This window comes from Microcaecilia unicolor, chromosome 6 (assembly GCF_901765095.1).
Source record: "Microcaecilia unicolor chromosome 6, aMicUni1.1, whole genome shotgun sequence".
Classification (NCBI taxonomy): Eukaryota; Metazoa; Chordata; class Amphibia; order Gymnophiona; family Siphonopidae; genus Microcaecilia; species Microcaecilia unicolor.
Genome location: NC_044036.1, coordinates 308498049 through 308518586, shown reverse-complemented (window position 1 = coordinate 308518586; position 20538 = coordinate 308498049). Strand labels below are relative to the sequence as shown.

Sequence of the window (20538 nt, the reverse complement as noted above, 5' to 3'; positions counted from 1 at the left end):
TCACATGAGAACTCCTCAATGGGACCCTAGCTTTCCAGTGATGTCAGCCTGTGGGGAACCTAGAAGATATCATCTGCCAAAGTTGGTTCAGTACCGACTCTGGGACTCCCATTCCAAGTTCCTGGCTAGGGTGGGGAGCTTATGTAGACAGGCTTCACATTCAAGGTGCTTGGTCAGCCCAGGAAACTGATATATCTATTGAAGCTCCGGGCGATCTGGAATGCTCTATAGGCTTTCAAGGATTGGCTAACTAACCAAATTATACTCATTCAATCAATCAATCAGGTTGCCATGTACTACACAAACAAGCAGGGGAGCACTAGATTACGCCCTCTGTGTCAGGAAGCCGTCCGGATGTGGTGTTGGGTGTGCCAGCACGGGATGCTCCTCAAGGCCACTTACTGGTGCGAAACTTCATCAGCCTGGCCAACAGACTGCAGCAGGTTCATGCAACTGCATGAGTGGTCCCTCGGCATGAGCATTGCCTGCAATATCTTCGAGGTTGGGGCATTTCCTCGGAGGATCTCTTTGCCATTCAATCCAATGACAGTCTCTCAGTTCTGCTCCAGGCCCATGACAGACTAGCATCAGATGCCTTCTTCCTTCACTGGGGGACAGGATTTCTGTATGCATAACCTCCCACTTGTGGGGAAGACTTCGCAGAAACTCAAGCAAGACCACAGGATCGTGTTCTTCATCGCTCCCTTCTGGCCCTGCAGATCTGGTTCCCTCTTCTTCTGGAGTTATCTTCCGAAGAACCATGGAGATTGGAATGTTTGTTTTCTGACTTTCATCACACAGAATGAAGTGATCGCTTCTGCATCCCAGCCTCCGGTCTTTGGCCCTCACAGCCTGGATGAGAGCTTAGAATTTGCTTCCTTGCATCTTCTTGAGGGTGTCTCCAGGGCCTTGCTGGCTTCAAAAGAAGATTCCACTAAGAGATGTTACTCTTTTAAATGGAGGAGATTTGTCGTGTGGTATGAGGACAAGACCTTAGATTCTATTTTCTGCCCTACATAGACCCTGCAGAATACCTTCTGCACCTCTCCGAGTCTGCTCTCAAGACCAACTCTGTAAGGGTTCACATTAGTGCTTATCAGGGTGTAGAGGGTAAGCCCATCTCTGGATAGCATCTAGTTCGCTTCATGAGGCTTGCTCTTGACAAAGCCTCCTGTCAGACCCTCCACCTGTCAACGGACCTCAACATTGTTCTCACCCAGCTGATGAAAGCTCCTTTTGGATCACTTGATTCCTGTCATCTGAAGTACTTGACCTGGATGGTCATATTTTTGGTGGCGGTTACTTCAGCTCGCAGGGTCAGTGAGCTTCAGACCTTGTTGGCAGATGCACCTTATGCGAAGTTTCATCATAACAGAGTAGTCATCGTGAGAGAGTAGTCTTCCACATGTATCCTAAGTTTCTACCTAAGGTTGTCTGAATTCCATCTGAACCAGTTGATTGTCTTGCCAACATTCTTCCCTCAACATCTCGCCCATCCTGGTGAAAGTGCACTGCACACCTTGGACTTCAAGCGAGCATTGGCCTTTTACGCAGAGCGGACTAAGCTCTGCAGGCAATCCACCTAACTGTTTGTTTTTTGATCCAGATAGGATGGGGGTCACAATCAGGAAATGCATATTTCCAATTAGCTACAAATTGCATTTCTTTCACTTATGCCCAGGCTGGGCTGACTCTTGAGGGTCCTGTCAGGGCTCACAATGTCAGAGCCATGGCTGTATCGGTAGCCAACTTGAGGTCAGCCTCCGTTGAAGAAATTTGCAAGGCTGTGACGTGGTCTTCAGTCCACACATTCATATCTCATAACTGCCTTGAGCAGTATACCCAACGCAATAGTCGATTTGGACAGAGTGCAGCAGAATTTGTTTGGGGTCTAGAGTCCACCTCCATCCTCCTACACCTATTTTGTTCTGTTCTAGGCTGCACTCTCACCCAGTTGTATATAGTTTCAGGTTAATTACTTTTTTGCCCTCGCCGCTGAGAAGTCCAGTTGACCACTAGTGGTTGCTTTTAGAGAGCCTAGTAGCTAGGGATTCCCCACTTGTTAGAATATATAAGCCCTGCTTGTCCTCGGAGAAAACGAAGATACTTACCTGTAGCAGGTAGTGTCAGAGGACAGCAGACCTTATATTCTCACATACCCTCCCACCTCCCCTTGGAGTTGTCCCCTTTTTATTATGCTTTATATTGTACTGCTGGTCCTGCGGCGGGTGGGAAGGTACTTGTGCATGCACAATGGAGTGCATCTCATGCTCAAAGACTTATTTTTAAGCTTGTTACAAGCTTCGGACCAGCAATGCAGAGACACGCATTACCCCGTTTGTGAGAATATAAGGCATGCTGTCCTCTGAGAATATCTGCTACAGGTACCTTTGCTTTATGCTACATATTGACTGCATGATTATTTATAGCTCTGTCATTGAGTTCCACTGAATGAGGTGGAATGGGTATATATTAAATTGATCACTCTTTCAAAAAGTACAAAGGCTAGGGGACACTCCATGAAGCTACATAGTAGCACAATAGGAGGAAATATTTTTCCAGTAAACCTATTAATCTCTGGTACTCGTTGCCGGAACAAATGATAAAAATGTAGCTGGGTTTACAAAAGGTTTGGACAAATTTCTGGAGAAGTCAATAAACCATTACATTAAAGTAGACCTAGGGAAAGCCACAGCTCATTCCTGCAGTTAAGTAATGTGGAATGTTGCTATATTTTGGGACTCTTCATGTACTTGTGACCTGGACTACTTTCGTTAAAAGTTGTATAGTGGGCTACATAGACTCTTGGTCTGACCCAGTATGGCAGTTCTTATAGGCCTGTTGAACCAGTTATTTGGAGTCCTGGTATTTTTAAACATAGTATCCCCTGAATTCTATAAAAGTTGCTAAAAATTGTGTGTGAAATTTGGGTGTGTTCCCAATTTGCATGTACAATGGAATACTGAGGTAATTAGTGCTGTTAATTGGCTTAAGCAAAATTTATGTGGGTAATTATAGAATAACTAGTAAAAGAGGCCCATTTCTGAGCAAATGAAATGGGCGCTAGCAAGGTTTTCATCGGCAACACCCCCCCCTCGCCAACCCCTTCGTTGTTGTGGCATTGCTCCGCCCTCAACGTCATGACGTTTGACGCGAGGGCGGAGCCCGTAGCAATTTCCCACCCCCCCCACCTCCCTGCCTCCCTCCCTCCCTGCTAACCCCTTGGTTGTTCTGCCATTGCTCCGCCCTTGAGGGCGGGGCCTGTAGCGATTTTCCACCCCCCCTGCCTCCCTCCCTGCCAACCCCTTCGTTGTTCTGCCATTGCTCCGCCCTCGAGGGCGGGGCCCGGAGTGATTTTGGTGGCTTCACCACCACGAACTTTCGAACCTTTTTGAAGGAAGTCAGGGCTTGGCTTCACTGACGTCACTGTCTTCAGAACGTTGAGGGTGAGTTTTATATATATATAGATGGGGATACGTGCCTAATTTAAGTGTTAAGATTAGCACCACATTTCAGTTGTAAATGGCTGCGCCTAAAATTAGGTGTGATTCCTGGGCCTAAGCACTATTCTATAAACAGCTCTTTTTTTCGGTGCTGATTTTTATTTTTTGGGCATCGTATATAGAATTCACCCCTGTGAGTGTGTATTTATGTCATGGTTGTGGCCGTGCCCTTATGTTCAGACCTACTGTTTCTCTGTGACCTGTCTCCAGTCTGCCTTTTTCCTATTGTTCTTCCTGTAAGCCAAGCTTCGCTTTGGCCTCCCTGCTTCTGCTTCATTTCCTGTTGTTGTTCTTCCTGTTAGCCAAGCCTCGCTTTGGTCTCCCTGCTTCATTTCCTACTTGTGACATCATCAGCCTACTCCTTTATAAGGACCCAGGGAGCTTTCCTACGTTGCCTTTGCAAGGGGTGTCTTAATCTTGTGTTACCTGTTTAGATCATATCCATGCTTGGCTTTGTTTCTGAGTGTTTTACTCCTGAAGGTCTGTTGTGTTTCTTTGAGTCTTGTGTTTCAATGCTTTGCTTTTTCTGTGTGTTTGCTTTTGAACCTTGATCCTGAAAGCCTGTCTCTAGAGCCACACCCTGCCCTTGGAGTCTGCATCTATTTGACTCTACCCTTGTCTCCTGCTTTTAGTCTAGCCCTTCTTTTGACTCTTGCTATAGTTAAGCTCTGTTCCTGTTTCCCATGTTCTGTTTCCTATGTGTGTAGTTTTTCTCTGTTAATTCTGAGAGTCTGTAGAAGCCAGCATTGTCCCTAATTATCTCACTGCTATGCAGGTGTGTCTGCTGCTTTTAGTCTAGCCCTTCTTTTGACTCTTGCTATAGTTAAGCTCTGTGTTTAGCCAAGCTCTGTTCCTGTTTCCCATGTTCTGTTTCCTGTGTGTGTAGTTCTTGTCTGTTAATTCTGAGAGTCTGTAGAAGCCAACATTGTCCCTAATTATCTCACTGCTATGCAGGTGTGTCTGCTGCTTTCAATCTGTCTGGCCTTTCCCCTTTCCAGCTGTGGATGCTGGTAAGCACATTGCTTCTTTGTTTGTCTTCCCTTAGTCTACTTAATCCTTTGCCTGCTATGTTTGCTTCCTGGCTCTTGAGCGCTGTTTCTGCCAAGTTCTGTTCCTGTTCTGTGTTTGGGCCAGGTTCTGCCCCTGCTATGTGTTTGGGCCAGGTTCTGCCCCTGCTGTGTGTTTGGGCCAGGTTCTGCCCCTGCTGTGTGTTTGGGCCAGGTTCTGCCCCTGCTGTCTGTCTGAGCCAGGTTCTGCCTGCTGTCTGTCAAGCCAAGTCCCTTTCAGACGCCTGTTCCAGCCAAGCCTGTTTGAGAATCCTGAATCCTGTTCCTGCCTTGTGTATTGTCTTGCTTCTGTTATTCTGTTGCCTAGCTCCTGCCCTGTCTTGCCTGTCTAGTTGTGCTTTGTTTTGTCTCTTTCTGTCTAGTCCTGTCCAGATCCAGTTTTAATCTAGTTCCGAGTGTTGCCTTGTCCTGTCTGGGTTCCAGTTCTGGCCCCTTTGCCTTCTTTTCCTTGCCTCGTCTGGATCCGGTCCTTGTTTAGTCCATTGTGTTTAGTTACCTCTATCCTGCCTGTGTTGAGTCTATTAGTTTATCTTAGTCCAGTCTGTTCTGATTCCTGCCTTTGCCAGCCTAGGTGATTTGTCTGCCAAAGCTCCGGCTTTGGTCCAAGGGCTCACCATTCCCGATAGTTGTGACAATATTTATGTATATAAAATGTATTTAATATATAATATAAATCACTCTCTTTAAAAGATTCCATATGCCATTTACTAGAGTTGTGTGTTTTTGGTTTGTTTTTGGGGTTTTTTAAATTTAACATCACTGGTATGAATATATTTCCTTATTTACTTCTTATATAAAATTTAGTTGCTGTTTTCAAAGACTCTAACTTATAATAGAGGTGACTGGTTCTTAAATCTTTCAACAGTATACATGGTTTTTTAACTTTTATAGTTATACACTAAAATATTTTATATCTAATTACTACCAATAGGCTTACTATGCATCCTCTTTGGCTGTCTTTCCCAATTGGGCTTTGCTGAGGTGCTGCATTGCTGCTTCAGTGAGAACAAAATTTGGTCTCCCATTCTTACTGAAAACTAAACAGCAGTATGAGAGTTCTTTATTTCATTGATTTTTACTGTTGTACATCCAAAGGTTAAACACATGGGTAATGAAACTTAAAGCTTTTCAGTCCTTAGACATAACTTACATAACTTTGGACTTTGCAGTACCACAGTGTTCTAAAAATATTACCCACTGTCCTATTCTGTTTTCTGCTGACAAGCAGGATTGAATCAGGTACACAGCTGGGTAATGACATCCAACAGCGCTGGAATAGAGCAGTTCTCTGAGCACTCATAACAAAGTGTAAATTTCTGAGCATGTCTCATGTGCAGTGGTCTTTTCTCAATCCCCTCAGCTTTGAGATTTTTTTTCTGCTCTACTAAACAGACATGAAAACAAAACTCTTGACAAAAATGTTTTTCACTTCTGTGTATATGCAGTCTTTAAAAAATTCATTAAATGGCAATAATATTACTGATGCTGGAACTGAAGAACAAAACAAATCAAGTCAAATAGTCCACCCTAATATGCAGTTTAACTTGAGGAGTCGCTGGACTGTCAGCAGTGCTGGTCTAGTTGAAATATTTACCTTCAAGGGACTGAGACACCAGAATAGTCATAGGTCTGGTTGTGAGTTTACATTTTTACTTAATATTTTAAATTAAATAAGTAGTAGTAGTAATGCCTTTACTCTATATATGTACCTTTATAAAGTAAGCATAGCATAGGCACTCTGTTTGTTATAAAATTGCGCTCCTAGGGGGTCCTTTTACAAAGGTACGCTTAACAGATTTAGCACACACTAATTAATCAGTGTGCATTTAAGTGCCATGCAGCCCATAGATATACAATGGACTGCACAGGATTAGCATGCACTAAATCAGCGCACCTTAATAAAAAGACCCCATAGTGAGGAAATAAAATAACTGAAAATAGTGGGAAAATTTTGTTGCAAAATTGTGCACAAATTGTACAAGCACTGTAACCTTGTTTTAAAATTATGATAAAGGAATAAAATTTTGTCTTTAAGACACATGGAAAAATCTTGATACCCACAGCATATACCATCTGTTTCTTTCACAGTGAAATATTTGAAAATATTCAGGAGGTAAAACTAGGGTTTTACTAGTCTCATTCACACACATCTGATGATCTGTCTATACAATTGTCTGTTCAGCTTTAGAGAGACTAGACGGCCTGGAACCAGCTCAAATACACATACCATGAACCTGTCAAAGCAAGACATTTGCAGAAGAACATTTAAAAAGCCAAGACAGATGAGGAAAAGTAAGAAAGTTGCAGAAGTGCCTGAAAATTGCAGAATCCACAATTTTATTGCACCCGCAATTTTCAGGTGGCCATTGTGATGAGATTGGAAGTTTGCGTTGTTCGGTGGGCTGTGCTGCTGATATACATCAATGATCAATATATCAAGGATAAAATAAAATGCCACTTTAATCTGCAGCATGCATGCTGACATAGCACTTTAATTTACCTACATCATGAATTGCTACAGAGAACACTATACTCTGCAAATTGTAATAAATTCATTCATTACCATAATTTCTAAGGTTGTCTTTTTGTTTTAAGTCCACCCAAATAGAGTTGGTATGCAAGGTTTGGCTTAATTCATACTAAACTACATTAGCTTTTGAGACCCTTCAGAGATTTGTTTTCAGTTGACTGGGGAGTTGAATTGACAGCTAATCTCTTTATTCTTTGCAGTCCACAGTGAATGTTGTGGTCTTACATGTTATCACTTGGTAAACTCGTTCATTTATGATATGCCCTGAGGGGGAGATGCACTAAAAAATCGTTAAAGCCCTTCCCTTCCCGATTCCCTTAGCGAATCGGTAAGGAACAGGTATGCATCAAGGAAAAGGACTGCAAATGAGCTGCTCGTTGTAGCTCACTTGCATTCTCTATTCCATTGGGAAACAGTTGGCCAGCTGAGTATGCGCAGAGCAGCCAAGCGTTATGCTGGCTGCTCTGCGCATGTCAGGGACGTCCTTTATGGACGTCCACTCAAAAAACAAACAAAAAAGGATTACAAACCAAACTTCTAGCTCATTCGAGCTGTGGCGGCTGTAGCTAGGCGAGAGCTGGTGGTTGTAGGACAGGCTGGGGGAGCGCTGGCGATAAGGGCTGCAGTCCCGAAGAGCCCCGTATTTGGAGGGACTGTGGTGGGAGGAGGTGATGGTGGTGGCGGCAACGCTAGTTCCACCATACAGCTGTGGGGTGCCTCTTCTCTCTTCCCGTCCCCTGCTCGGCTAAGTCTAGGAATCCTCGCAGTATGCCTTGGGCGGCTGCTTGTAGGCAGCAGGGGTATCCCGACTTCTTCGCGTCTCTTGCTCCTTCCTGCCAGTCTCTTTCTGCGTGCTCAGCTTTCCCTATCCCCAGCTGCCAACTGTGCTTCCTCCCGACGGCCGCTCCCACAACTTTTCGTTAGCCCGGCTGGCAAAGCGGTTGCGGCCAATCACAGCACGTTTAGCTGTCACTGGTGTCAGCTAAACGCGCTGTGATTGGCTGAGAGAGACCTGAAGGAGGGGCATAATCAAGATGTCCAAATAGTTTTTTTTTTTAATTTGGATGTCCTCGCACCCATCACAAAAAATCTGGGGGAAAAACGTCCAAGTGCTCATCAGAGATGTCCTTTTTTTTTTTTTATTTTTTAAGTGAAGGACGTCCATGTTAGGCACTTTAGAAGAACGTCCCTGACGAGCACTTGGACGTTGTTTCAAGTGAAGGATGTCCATAAAGGTCGTCCCTGACGAGCACTTGGACGTTTTTTTCCCCCAATTTTTTTTTTTGTTAAATTTATAGAAGTTTTTCAATCCCGCATAGCCCCAACGAGAGGTACTGACCTCCTGTTAGATTTTCCACGGTTAGGCAATCGGAAAACGGTAGCGCATCTCATTACAATACGATATCTACACATTATAATACTGTTTTTCTCATCTGCATTCCGTTTTCGTTAGCTGCTACCATGATCGGAAAATGGCTCGGGGAAGCCTTTTGTGCATGCCACGGTTTACTACTTGCTCGTTAATGGCTCGTTAAGTTTAGTGCATCTGGCCCTTTTAGTGTCTGACACAAAGCTATTTCTGGTATTTTGCCTAAAGTTTTAACCAGGTTGATAATAGAATTTGCAAATCAGCCACACAAGGGGGTGATGACTTCTGATGGTGCTGACATAGATGGCTGTGCAGTTTTTCTGAATATTTATGATGTTTCCTGCACAGCCACTCTCACAGGTCCTTTCAGTCTAATTTTGCTCAGACTATGGTGCACTTTTGTTTTCTGATAAATTATTTCTTTATTGCTTATTCTTTTTCCAGACCTCCACAAACCCATCCAAAATATATATACTTATTTGTTTTCTCACTCTAGTTTTTGTGAATGGACAGCCTCTACTGACACCCACTAAACGTGCTTTTGTGTTTATTTATGCATTTGTACCCCACATTTCCCAATCATATAAGGTGTAAATAAACACAGTTCAATGTGGCTTACAGTTTGCTTCTGTTATACATGTTAAATTGCTGCTTGGAGAAGACACGTGCCTTATTCGGTTTCTGTCGGTGGTCATGCATAGTGGTGTGTGTGTTGGCGTTCAGGTTGACTATGTGGGTTCGTTGAAGAAACATTTTCTGAAGAATTGGGCTTTCAGGTGTTTTTGAAAGGTTATGTAGTCATTCATGTGTTTTAGGGCTTTTGGTATTGTGTTCTGTATCTTGGGGCAAATGTATGAGTATGAAGATTTGTATTTTAGGCCTTGACATCTGGGAAAGTGTAGGTTGAGGTAGGTTCTTGTGCTTATGATTGTGTTGCGTATGGGTAAGGCATGTATTCAGGTGCAAGACCAAAGATTATTCTATAGGCCAGAGAGCATATCTTGAAGGATATCAGATGGAGATGGAGAACACTGAGTTTGTGATATCATCACCAGTATATGGACTGGTACAGTCCTGGAAGGTCGGTATTCTGTGATTCCAGCATATGGTTGCAGTCTAGATTGGTGCAGCAGGCTTTCATTTGGTCTGATTCTGGGAAGGAAGGGGGTGGAGCAGAATGTGGCCTGGGTCTGTGGTTGAGCACAGCATCTTGTGGATGGCTTACAAGGATTGGTCAAGGTTGTCTTCCAGGCTCAGACCTATGGGTCTCTCCTGGCTGCTTGTAGCAGCCTAGGCAGTGTGGTCCCTTTGGAGCGCCTGAGTGGGGAGGGCAGTAAATAGGAGTTGTAAATCCTGTGGTCCTTCTGTACCTTCTGCTCTCTCTCAGGGCTCTGGACCTTAAAGAAAAAGGGAAAGGTAGAGTGATGGAGGGGTCTGAGCAGGCTGGTTGTAGGGAAGATGGAGAGGGTGCCTGGGGAAGCCCCAGCAGCTGGGGAGGATAGGAAGAGTGACGTTTTCAAGGCCGCCAGAGTTTGTATGTATGATCTGTGAAGACTGCGGTATATGTGCCAGTCACTACATGATCAACAGTGCTGCCAGATCTTTTTGCCTTGCCTGCAATGGCGACATGGTAGGGCAGTCAGCAGATGTTTCCAGCAAACCAGAGTGCTCTTTGTTGGCAGGGGAGATACCTTTCTGAAGTTTTGAAATTTTCTCCAGATATAGTGGAATTAGAAAAAGTACAGAGAAGGGCGATGAAAATGGTAAAGGGGATGGGACTAATTCCTTATGAGGAAAGGCTAAAGCAGCTAGGGCTCATCAGCTTGGAGAAAAGACGGCTGAGGGGATATATGATAGAGATCTATACAATAATGAGTGGAGTGGACCAGGTAGACATGAATCGCTTGTTCACTCTTTCCAAAAATACTAGGACTAGGGGGCACACAATGAAGATACAAAGTAGCAAATTTAAAATGAATTGGAGAAAAATTTTCTTCATTCAACGTGTAATTAAACACTGGAATTTGTTGCTAGAGAATGTATTAAAAGCAGTTAGTTTAGCAGGGTTTAAAAAAGGTTTGGATGGTTTCCTAAAGGAAAAGTCCATAGACCATTATTAAAATGGATTTGATGAAAATCCACTGCGTATTTCTAGTATTAGCAGTATAAAATGTATTGTACTTTTTTTTGGATCTTGCCAGGTACTTGTGACCTGGATTGACCACTGTTTGAAACAGGATGCTGGTCTTGGTGGACCTTTGGTCTGTCCCAGTATGGCAGTACTTATGTGCTTAAATATGATGTTTGGTCAAAGAAAATTCGATCATGCAACTCTGTTGTTAAGAGGTTTACACTGGCTGCTGTTTTGTGCTCGTTTTGAGTTTTTAATGTGGCCTACCTAGTGTTCAAAATCATATCAATTATGGAATAAACTACTGAATACTATAACAACTATGCATGACTTGACAACCTTCCGGAAGTTACTGAAGATGTACCTGTTCAAAGAGACTTACAAAAAGAATCCTCCTTAATGACTTGTTTCCTAATCTATACCAGAACCAATCAATATTGATCCCTTTTGATTTGATTGTTTTATCATATTATTATTGAACATTACACTTTTTCCTACTCTCACTTGTATGTTATGTATTATCATTTTATTTACCCTACCTACCTGTTATTCTTGTACATTAATTGTAACAATATGCTGAACCTCTTACTCTGTTAATGGTGATGCCATTGCTATATAGTGTAAGCCACATTGAGCCTGCAAATAGGTGGGAAAATGTGGGATACAAATGCAGCAAATAAAGAAATATATGGCTATTTTCCATATTTTCATATTCAACTTTTAACTGTTCCTGTTGCTCGGGCATCTTCTCGATTTGGATCCTTAGGTTGTGTTATCCTGCTATTAGACACGTTTGTTTTAAAAATTTTCATGATAGTTCTTTTATCAATCGAGTAAAATTTGGAATTGCAAATTTAGAGACTAACTAGTTACATGGAATTTCGCAGAGCTTTGAAGACTTTTTAACAGATAATTTGGGCTGGATCAGTAATGTTTTTAGCCATCTTTGAAGAGTTGGGTTAGATAGGTTTTATAATTGTTTTGTACCCCACTTTGATTCTTGGATGGTGGGCTTAGGGTTACCATACGACATGTCCTCTTTTTGAGCGCCTGTCCGGAGGGTTCTTCTAAATTGGGATGGTTTGTGATAATTTCTCTGGGTTTAAAAAAACCTACTGTTCCCAACAGTGGCATAACCACAGGCCCACCCACCCATCCTTCCTCCCCCTGAAGTTAGGCATCTCTTCCTCCTCCTGACTTCCTCTCCTCCCAGCAAACAGTAGACTGGCATCCTCTCTAGTTGCTGCCCCTCCCCTCCCAACATTCCTCCAATCATCTAATAAGTTGCCGACAGTGTCAGTGATAGGCATCCACTTGAGACTTGAGGAGCCAGCCGTTAACGTATCTGAGAACTGGAGGACTGCTGGTGGGGATTATTTTTCCAGGCCTGCCCTTTTCCATCAATAATGAACAATTTTATCTCTCTCCAGCATCGCCTCTTTTTAAATTATTATTATTATTTTTTTATTTTGTTTTGCGTGGCTTTCTGCTTCCTGTTTGCACATCTGCAAGCTCACTGATGACCAATTTATAAAGGAGTTTCTTAGTGGCTCTTATTGCTTCCATGGGGTAAGACTTAATTTGCTGAATATGCTTTTCTTGATTTGTATTAGAAGGGGGAAAGTCAAGGTGTTTCTAATTCCCATCAACCTCCCGTCTGGTCACTGGAGGGGGGGAGGGGGGAGGTCATCAAAGTGACTGGTGTGATGGGTGGGAGGGGGTGTGGAAGGGGCATGACAGGTGGGGCATGACAGGTGGGCATGGCTGTTGGTGTCTTTGTCAAGACAAATATGGTAACCCTAGGCAGGCTATAAATGCTGAGAATAGAATAGAATTTAGGGCGCTGTTTTGTGACTTAGTCATGAGTGAAAGAGGTCTAGACCAAACTGTCTTTTTAGCCCTGGACATTTTTGCTTTGCTCTGTAATGGTAGAAAAATGTTTGTTTTAGAAATGCCCAAATCCTGCCTCCAACACTGGCTCTTGTGATTTGCATGCACTGCAGAGAAAAATGTCTCAAATCCAAGTTTTGAAAATTGTTCTTTGGACATTTTTCAAAGAAAAGTGTCCAAATGCCACTTTATGCCATTTTTGAGACATTTTACTTTTTTGAAAAATGAGCCCCATAATCTGTTCTATGAGACCCATTCTTCTGGCTCCGGGAATATACAGTTAGCATATGCTGATTTTTTTTATAAAAGACCTCATAAACATGGAATTTTCTTGTTCACTTATTCAGTTTTTCCAAGGTCTCTAAGAAGTCAGTCTACTATTCCAAAGCTGTAAGAGAGTGCAGGAATTGCCAGCTGATAAAGGTCTTGTATCTTATTCTGAGATGTTACTCTTCAATATCAGTTTAGTCTCCTATAATATTGTTTACTGATATTTTTCTCTGTGATTTCTGCTTGATTGTTGCTCCTTTCTCTACTTCTAGTTATTTATATACACCTTCCTGTTCCTTTATCTTGGTCAACAGAGGGACGCTTGTCTCTGGGGGACAATGTCTCCAAATGGATTAATTTTGCAGTAATGAATCTCACTCCTAAGCCAGGGTGTGTGGAGTATGATATCAGTCTTTCAAATTTACTACTAATGTTCACCAAAGAGTTTCCTTCTGGCGTTCATAAGATGTTACATGTATATTCAGTTTATCCACGTGCTTGGAAATTATTTTGACTTTGTGGTTCCTGTGGTGCCTATTTGAGCTTATTCTGGTTTTAGCATCTGACCTGTCAATATAGCACCCTTCTTTACCTTTATGCATTTAATAATATGTACTATATTTGAGGAGGATCCCTTTGTGTTGAATGGTTTTCCCATGGTAATTGTGGAGTTATGTGATATGTGCTGGTTCAGTTTGCAGCTTGGTATATTGCAGGGACTTGTGCCATATTCTTTTTGAGCTTCTGTTGAGAGTTTACTTTTTACTCATTTTGTCTTTAGATCTGCTGGTTATCAGAAGGCAAGCACTGGTGGAGCAGGGAATATATCTTTTTCAGTAATTCATACTCCTGAAGTGATGGCTGTAGGTCTTTTATGATTTCTGTTTTTTCCAGCTATGAATTGTATGTCACTACAAGGTCGCTGAGGTTGTCTTTTTTTTTTTGGTACTACAATAGGCTTTCCCTGGATCTTTTAAATGAAGAGACAATCTTCCTGGAGAACATTTTGGGGTTGTAGCCTTTTATATCACAGCATGAGATCTCAGTACTGTCTAAATGACTTTCATTTTGTCCTTCCAGTAAACAAGGTGACATTCAACTATACACAGATCAGTCACATTTTTAGGAAATTCTGCCCGAAAGTACATTTTCATAAGGGAGATTGCAGCAGACTGGAATACAATTTCAAACTAAAGAATGTGGTTTGTTTTTTATGGTTTATTGAAAAATTCATATACTGCCCTTCCTGAGCACATCACAAGGCAGCTTACAATAAAATATAAAATAAAATAAAAGAAAGGAATGCCAGTGTTAAGAGTAAAGTACCACTTGTACAACATACAGCAAAAGAGGAGAGAGAAACATTTATTTTTCCCTACAAGATAGACAAAAGAATAAATTAGACAAATACACAGTCTCATAAATCATACATTTCCAGCAAACAAATGAAAAAAAAAACCCATACTTGTGAAATCAAAACATTATTATCAAGCCTGCAGAAGGAGGAGGCTGTGTAGTGATTATGAACACACAGAAGAGCACAGACAGCTCTCAATCAGTACATTTTAAAAGAAGCTGACTGAGGAACCCATATGGAGTCCTTCAAACTTGGTAGTTAGAGAAGTTTATTTTATTTACACTTCCATCTGTGTGTTCAGTGGGAATTTTCCTGCAGGGGGTCTGCTGGCTGTCATGTTCTCCTGGAGTGTTTCTCTGAAGTGATTTCAGCATTTATTGCAATCTTTCTGTTCTTCATTCATTTTGGTAAAATCTTAATCATACATCACATCAGATATTAGAACCACATTTTGGTTTAATCCAGGGGCGTATCTGGACTCCGGCGGTAGGGGGGGCCAGAGCCAGAGGGAGGGGGCACATTTTAGCCCCCCCCGCCGCCGAGCCCCCACCGCCACCAATGACTCTCTCCACCCCCCTCCCGCCGCCAACCCTCCCCCGCTGCCGTTCTTACTTTTGCTGGCGGGGGACCCCAACCCCCGCCAGCCGAGGTCTGCTTCCACCTGCCGCTGCCGTAAAAACTTCTTCTTCAGCCGGCGGGGGACCCCAAACCCCCGCCAGCCGCCCCGCGGTGTTTAAAATTCATCTTCGGCCTCCGTGGCCGTGCTGCTGTGATAGGCGCTGTTGAAATCCACTTCGGAGTCTGACGTCGTTGTACGTGCTGCGACGTCAGACTCCGAAGTGGATTTCAACAGCGCCTATCACAGCAGCACGGCCACGGAGGCCGAAGATGAATTTTAAACACCGCGGGGCGGCTGGCGGGGGTTTGGGGTCCCCCGCCGGCTGAAGAAGAAGTTTTTACGGCAGCGGCAGGTGGAAGCAGACCTCGGCTGGCGGGGGTTGGGGTCCCCCGCCAGCAAAAGTAAGAACGGCAGCGGGGGAGGGTTGATGGCGGTAGGGGGGTCCAGGGCAAAATCTGCGGGGGCCCAGGCCCCTGAGGCCCCACGCAGATACGCCCCTGGTTTAATCCTTCTGTTTTCAACAAGTATAAGGGGGTATAGCCTAAGTCCCATTCTTTTCCCTGAACATAATGACAAATCTTAACTTCTCATTGTTGTCTTCAGTTTTACCTCCAATTAAAAATAATATAACTGTTCCAAGTGAGTTGAAAATGTTTACTCTTGGTAAGTGATAATGGTGCTCGTTTTCAAAGCAGAGGGATGCCTCAAAATGTCTTTAAAAGCAACCCACAGTTGCTAAAAATGTCCAAATCCATTTTAAGTTTCACACTGCAGTTTGTCCAAATAGCAAGGGGGTGTGTTGTGGGCGTGTTATAGGCGGGACCAGGGAGGGTGTCCAACAGTGATTGTTTTGAACGGAAAACATCCATGTCTAAAAGAAAGATGTTTTTATCTAGATCTGTTTCATTCACGTCCAAGTTACAAAAAGATGTTCTGATTGAGCAGCTGACCACTGGAAGGAATTAAGGCATGACCTCTCCTTAATCCCCCAGTGGTTGCTATCCCCCTTCCTCCCCTGAAAGTGGAACCCGAAAGAAAAAAAACCAGGCTCTGTCAGGTTATTATTATTTGTAGCATTTGTATCCCACATTTTCCCACCGATTTGCAGGCTCAATGTGGCTTACATTTGCCGTAATGACAGTTGCCATTTCCGGGTAATGAGTTACAAAAGGTGTTGCATTAAGTTTCATACATACATGGTAAAGAAGAATATGTTATAGTAATGCATATTGATTCCTGAGTGCTAGATTGGATTGTAACATACATTGACTATAGAGAGATCATATTCGACATAAGGATTAAAGTGATAGTGCTAGATCATTAATAGCAAAGAGGTTAATCAAAGAGGTTCAGTTATTATGACCATTCTGAACAAAACAGCAAACAGGTCAGAATTGCAGCCTAGTGCAATGTACAATCAAGGGACACAGGTTCAAATGCCACTGGAATTCTTTTTTTTTTTTTTTCCTGGAGCTCCCTCCAGGAACAGAAAAATACTTACTGTACCTAAAAATATAAGACACCTGCAAGCCTGAAGTCTTTTGAAGTGGTGTACATTGAGGTACAGTAGACACTCCCTTATGATCAAAAGCAAACGCCGGCGCTAGAGGCTGTTAGCGCCATACTAGCACCGGCGTTTGCTACCGCCCCATGATTAGAGCCCCCGAGCGCGTGAAACAACGAGCTTGAGGGCTCTTTGTGCAAGTAGTATGCTAATGCATGCTAAACAGGGCTCAGCGCATTCATCGCCAATGATCAGTGGCTAGCGCGCCAAAATTTGGGTCACTAGCTGCGACAAACCCTACGCCAGCTCCGAGCTGACGTTAGGGTTTGCAGATCTTTGGGGAGGAATGGTGAGCCCTGTCCAGCATGCAGTTGCATGCTGGCAGGCCCCCCCCCCCAAAAGCAAACCTGCCAACAGGGGGCTGGAGGTCTGGCGGACCTCCGGTCCCCCCCAATGATCCCCCCCCCCCCAAGGTTCAGGGAGGGTTGGAGATCCAGTGGGTCTCCAGCCCCCCAACCCCCCAGAAAATGGTCCCTGGTGGTCTAGGTGGCCAAACCCCCTCCCACCCAGCGAGCGACCGGGGGGGGGGGGGGGGCTGGAGGCCCAGCGCATCCCAGGATGCACTGGGTGGGGCTGGGCGCCGCCATTTTGCGGTGGCGTCAACCCAAGGAAGAGGAGGGAGGCAGGCTTCCTCCCTCCTCCAGCTAAGGTAGAGGGGCCGGGAGGGGGTTGTCTGTTATGCTGGACCGCCAGGGATTGGTCAGACAACGCTGGGGGGAGGGGAGTTGGGGTGGGCTGGAGGTCCACTGGACCTCCAGTCGTCCCCCCCCCCAGGTCGCTCACTGGGTGGGAGGGGGCTTGGCCGGCGGCCACTAGACCACCAGGGACCATTTTCTGGGGGTTTGGGGGGGGCTGGAGACCCACCGGATCTCCAGCCCTCCCTGAATCTGTGGGGGGGTGGGATCGTCGGGGACCGGAGGTCCGCCGGACCTCCAGCCCCCTTTTCCTTGGGGCAGGGGTAGTCAGGGCCTGGTGGTCCCATGGACCTCTAGCCCCTGTGTTTGACAGGTTTGGGCTTTTGACAGCCCATACCTGTCAAACAAGTGTGGGAGGATTGTGCTGAGCGCATGCTCAGGCACAATTCGCCTGCACTTCTACCCCATGATCAGAGATAATTGCGCCGCTTAAATTTGCATTTATTATCTCTGATCATCGGTGCGGTAAAGCCCCGCGCTGTTCCAGCGCTATTTTAGAGCGCTGTTTGGAACAGCGTGGGGCTTTTTATCATCTGCCTATTGGTTTACAGTCCACTTCACAATGTTCTGCAAGGATGTCTGGCCATATTCATAAGAATGCTGCCAAACAGATCTGTGCCTTGTTTTTTCCCCCTTTTATAATTTTAAAAGATTCAGGATGGATGTCTCCAGCATAAGGACATCCTTCTTACGTATTTTCAAACAGGAAATCTGGACTGGACTATTTGAAAATTTCTGTGAGATGGACACTTTTTATTAATTTTTTGGACATTATGAGCAGAACATCCCAGTTCTGATTTGGACATACTTTCGACCATACCCCTCAATGTGTTAACTGAATGGAAAAGAAAATCAGCTTTGTTAGATGAATTTTAAACTAATGGGCCAAAGACACCTTTTTTGTTGATAATTGATTTGACTGCTTTCAGCAAGTTAAATCAGTCCTTGGGAAGGTTATTACATGGCAGCAAATGCTTGAATAGGTTCTGTGGAGCCTGATTCAAATATTGTGTGATCATTTGGCCCATTTGTCAGTAAATTGACTTTATTACTTGGAAAAGTCTAACGTGGCCAATCTGATTAGTTAGTTTAGGTTTTTCCAGTAAGTAAATTCCTGCTATTCATCTAGGTATGTTTGAATGAGCCTGAAGTGGTATTCAGGAAGCAGTCCTTTTTCCATACATGAGTCTTAAATAGTATTGCTTCTTTAAATAGGAGGAACCTTATAGGGTATAGTTGGTTGAGTTACACTGTTAACATAATAAATAATAAATAAATAAACATGCTTCTCTATACTTTTAATCAGCAAAAGCAGATAGTTGCTTGCTGCATGGTTTGGGGTTAGAAGAGAGAAATAACTGCTATAAGGGAATTGAACAAAATAAAAATTATACAGACAAAAGACTGATCTCGATTTATTAAGGCATTTTTGCATTTACCTTCAAATTTTGCTTTGAGAATGAACTAAAGTAAACAGTGTTTATTTTGCCACTGATGGGTTAAACCGAATTTTTATTTTATTTTTTTGTCACACAATAGGGCAGTAAATGGTTTTGATCAAGGACCACCTTCAAGAATAGGATCTTCAAGGCCACCATCTCCCCCAGGCATGCTTCCTCTCAGCGTCTGAAAAGATGAGCACATTTGAAATTGGCTTTTTCTTAGATGGAGCAGGGAAAATGCTTCTACTTTACTTCTACTTACTTAAGACGAACATGGAACTGCACTTCAGAATATGTCAGCAGCCTGCCTGTCACCATGGAAAATACTCCACAACGTTCACTTCAATCTTGTTCACAAACTTGGGGATTTTTTTCTAGCTATTATAGTACTTTTGTGTACCAGAGCCCCATGATATACATGGGGCATCTTATTTTGGTCTGGAATACAGAAGAATCTCTACCCTAAAAAGCAACAAATTCTTATTTAATGTCCTACATCGCACCTAGTCACATGTAGCATTTTATTATCAGTGGAAGGCATCCTTCATTTATTTCTTCCAGAGAAAGTTATATATTATAGAAAATCCTGTCATGGAAGGTTAGCAGAACTGGCTTGCTTATTTAAAAGCTGTATCCTAAAAACCACTAAACATTGTTTATATTTGGTCACCAAAACTTTTTTTTTTTTGTGTTAAACAGTATTAGTTAATTTGTAAATATAGAAAGTTTAGTTTTCACATTGTCATGGGTTTTTTTGTGACTGGGTCACTTGTACATTGTTAATAACTTACAAGCTTTGTATTTTTGTGTGTCTGTATATGTGCCTCAGACTTGGTAGATTTTGATCAACTCTACCAAGACTGTAATGTTGATATAAAAATCTGTACAGTATATGTAATATATTTCATTAGTTCATTTTGGCTTTGTTGGATTTTATTTGGAGGCGTTGACTGATCCATCTACCAAGCTTGTTTGTGTATACAGAAGGCCAGAGGAGAACCTCATTATTTTAATTTTAGTTTTTATTCTTTGGTCACTTTATGTAGCATTCATAGGTGCCAGCTGTATGGGTGCAATGGAGTTTGAGCATCCCTAGTACTGGGCAAACTCCTTCACTGTATTCAGGGAAGGGTAATTTGTTTAGCTGCCCCAATTATTTTGAAAGTTGGCTCCTATGGATTCATTGTTTACATTTTTGTTTTACTGTATGTACATTTCTAAACATCATACCTTTTGCCCAAGATAATTGTACATAACTTGGGCTTTGTATCGTTATTTATTCAGAATCCTATATGGCATGTTCATCAACTAATTGCAAGATAGTATACCTTGGTTGACAAAGGGATAACCCAATATCATGATGTGGAATTGGCTGTCTGAAATAAGGCACTTTCAAAAAAAATAAAGATCTTTTAATGTGGAAACTGTAGATTTTGCAAATAAGGATGGTTCAGAATTTTATATTGACTTGAACGTCATTTAAATAAATATAAACCCCTCTTTTAGCTTCATGTTTCTGGAGAGTGAACGAAGACGTGGTACTGGTTCAGGCTTTTCCTTTCGCAGCTAAAACCAAACTCAATTCACAAGAAATGTTTCAAAATGGTTTTGATATCAAATTTAATATCAAAGAAAAAAACAAGGTAAATCCAAACAGTAAAATTAGAGATACCAACCCACCTTCCTTGACAAGTATATTAAACTGTAAGGACTTCTGGTATAGTGATCATAATACATGCTTATTATACTAGTTCACATCTTCCCGTCTGAAGGATAATCTATTATGTGCTTTATAGTCTTTGAGGTACAGGGGGATTTTATGCTAATATTGAGAGTTTGAATGTCAAATTTTGTCCAGCGGTTTAGTAGATGATATCCATTTTCTGAGGACAAGCAGGCTTATATATTCTCACACGTGGGTAATGCTGATCTGCATTGCCTGGTCTGGCATTTACCACTGCTAAATGAGTGCTTTGTGGAGCACGCGTGCCTTCCTGCCCGCTGCAAGAACACAGTCTCCTCAGTTCTTCTTTTTCCACACAAGAAGGTGTTTTTTCTTATCTCCTCGCGTTGCTCGGTCTGAGAGAGAGAATTTTGTGCC

General features: G+C 42.9%; 1 protein-coding gene across 4 annotated transcripts in view; it reads left to right on the top strand.

Moving 5' to 3' along the window:
* Positions 1–19357, top strand: part of NDEL1 (nudE neurodevelopment protein 1 like 1) — a 147479-nt gene extending 128122 nt beyond the window's left edge. Inside the window, exons 10-11 of one of the 4 annotated variants that reach the window (XR_003942634.1) lie at positions 6753–6862; positions 18535–18611. Coding sequence is in view for 3 of the 4 variants with exons in the window: in XM_030208114.1 (XP_030063974.1) it covers positions 6753–6862; positions 18535–18542 (118 nt within the window). In the remaining variant the exon portion in view is untranslated. Of the gene's footprint in view, positions 1–6752; positions 6863–18534 lie in introns of all 4 variants that reach the window. The other 3 variants (XM_030208114.1, XM_030208115.1, XM_030208117.1) reach the window with 3 other exon arrangements.
* The last annotated feature ends 1181 nt before the right edge of the window (positions 19358–20538 follow it).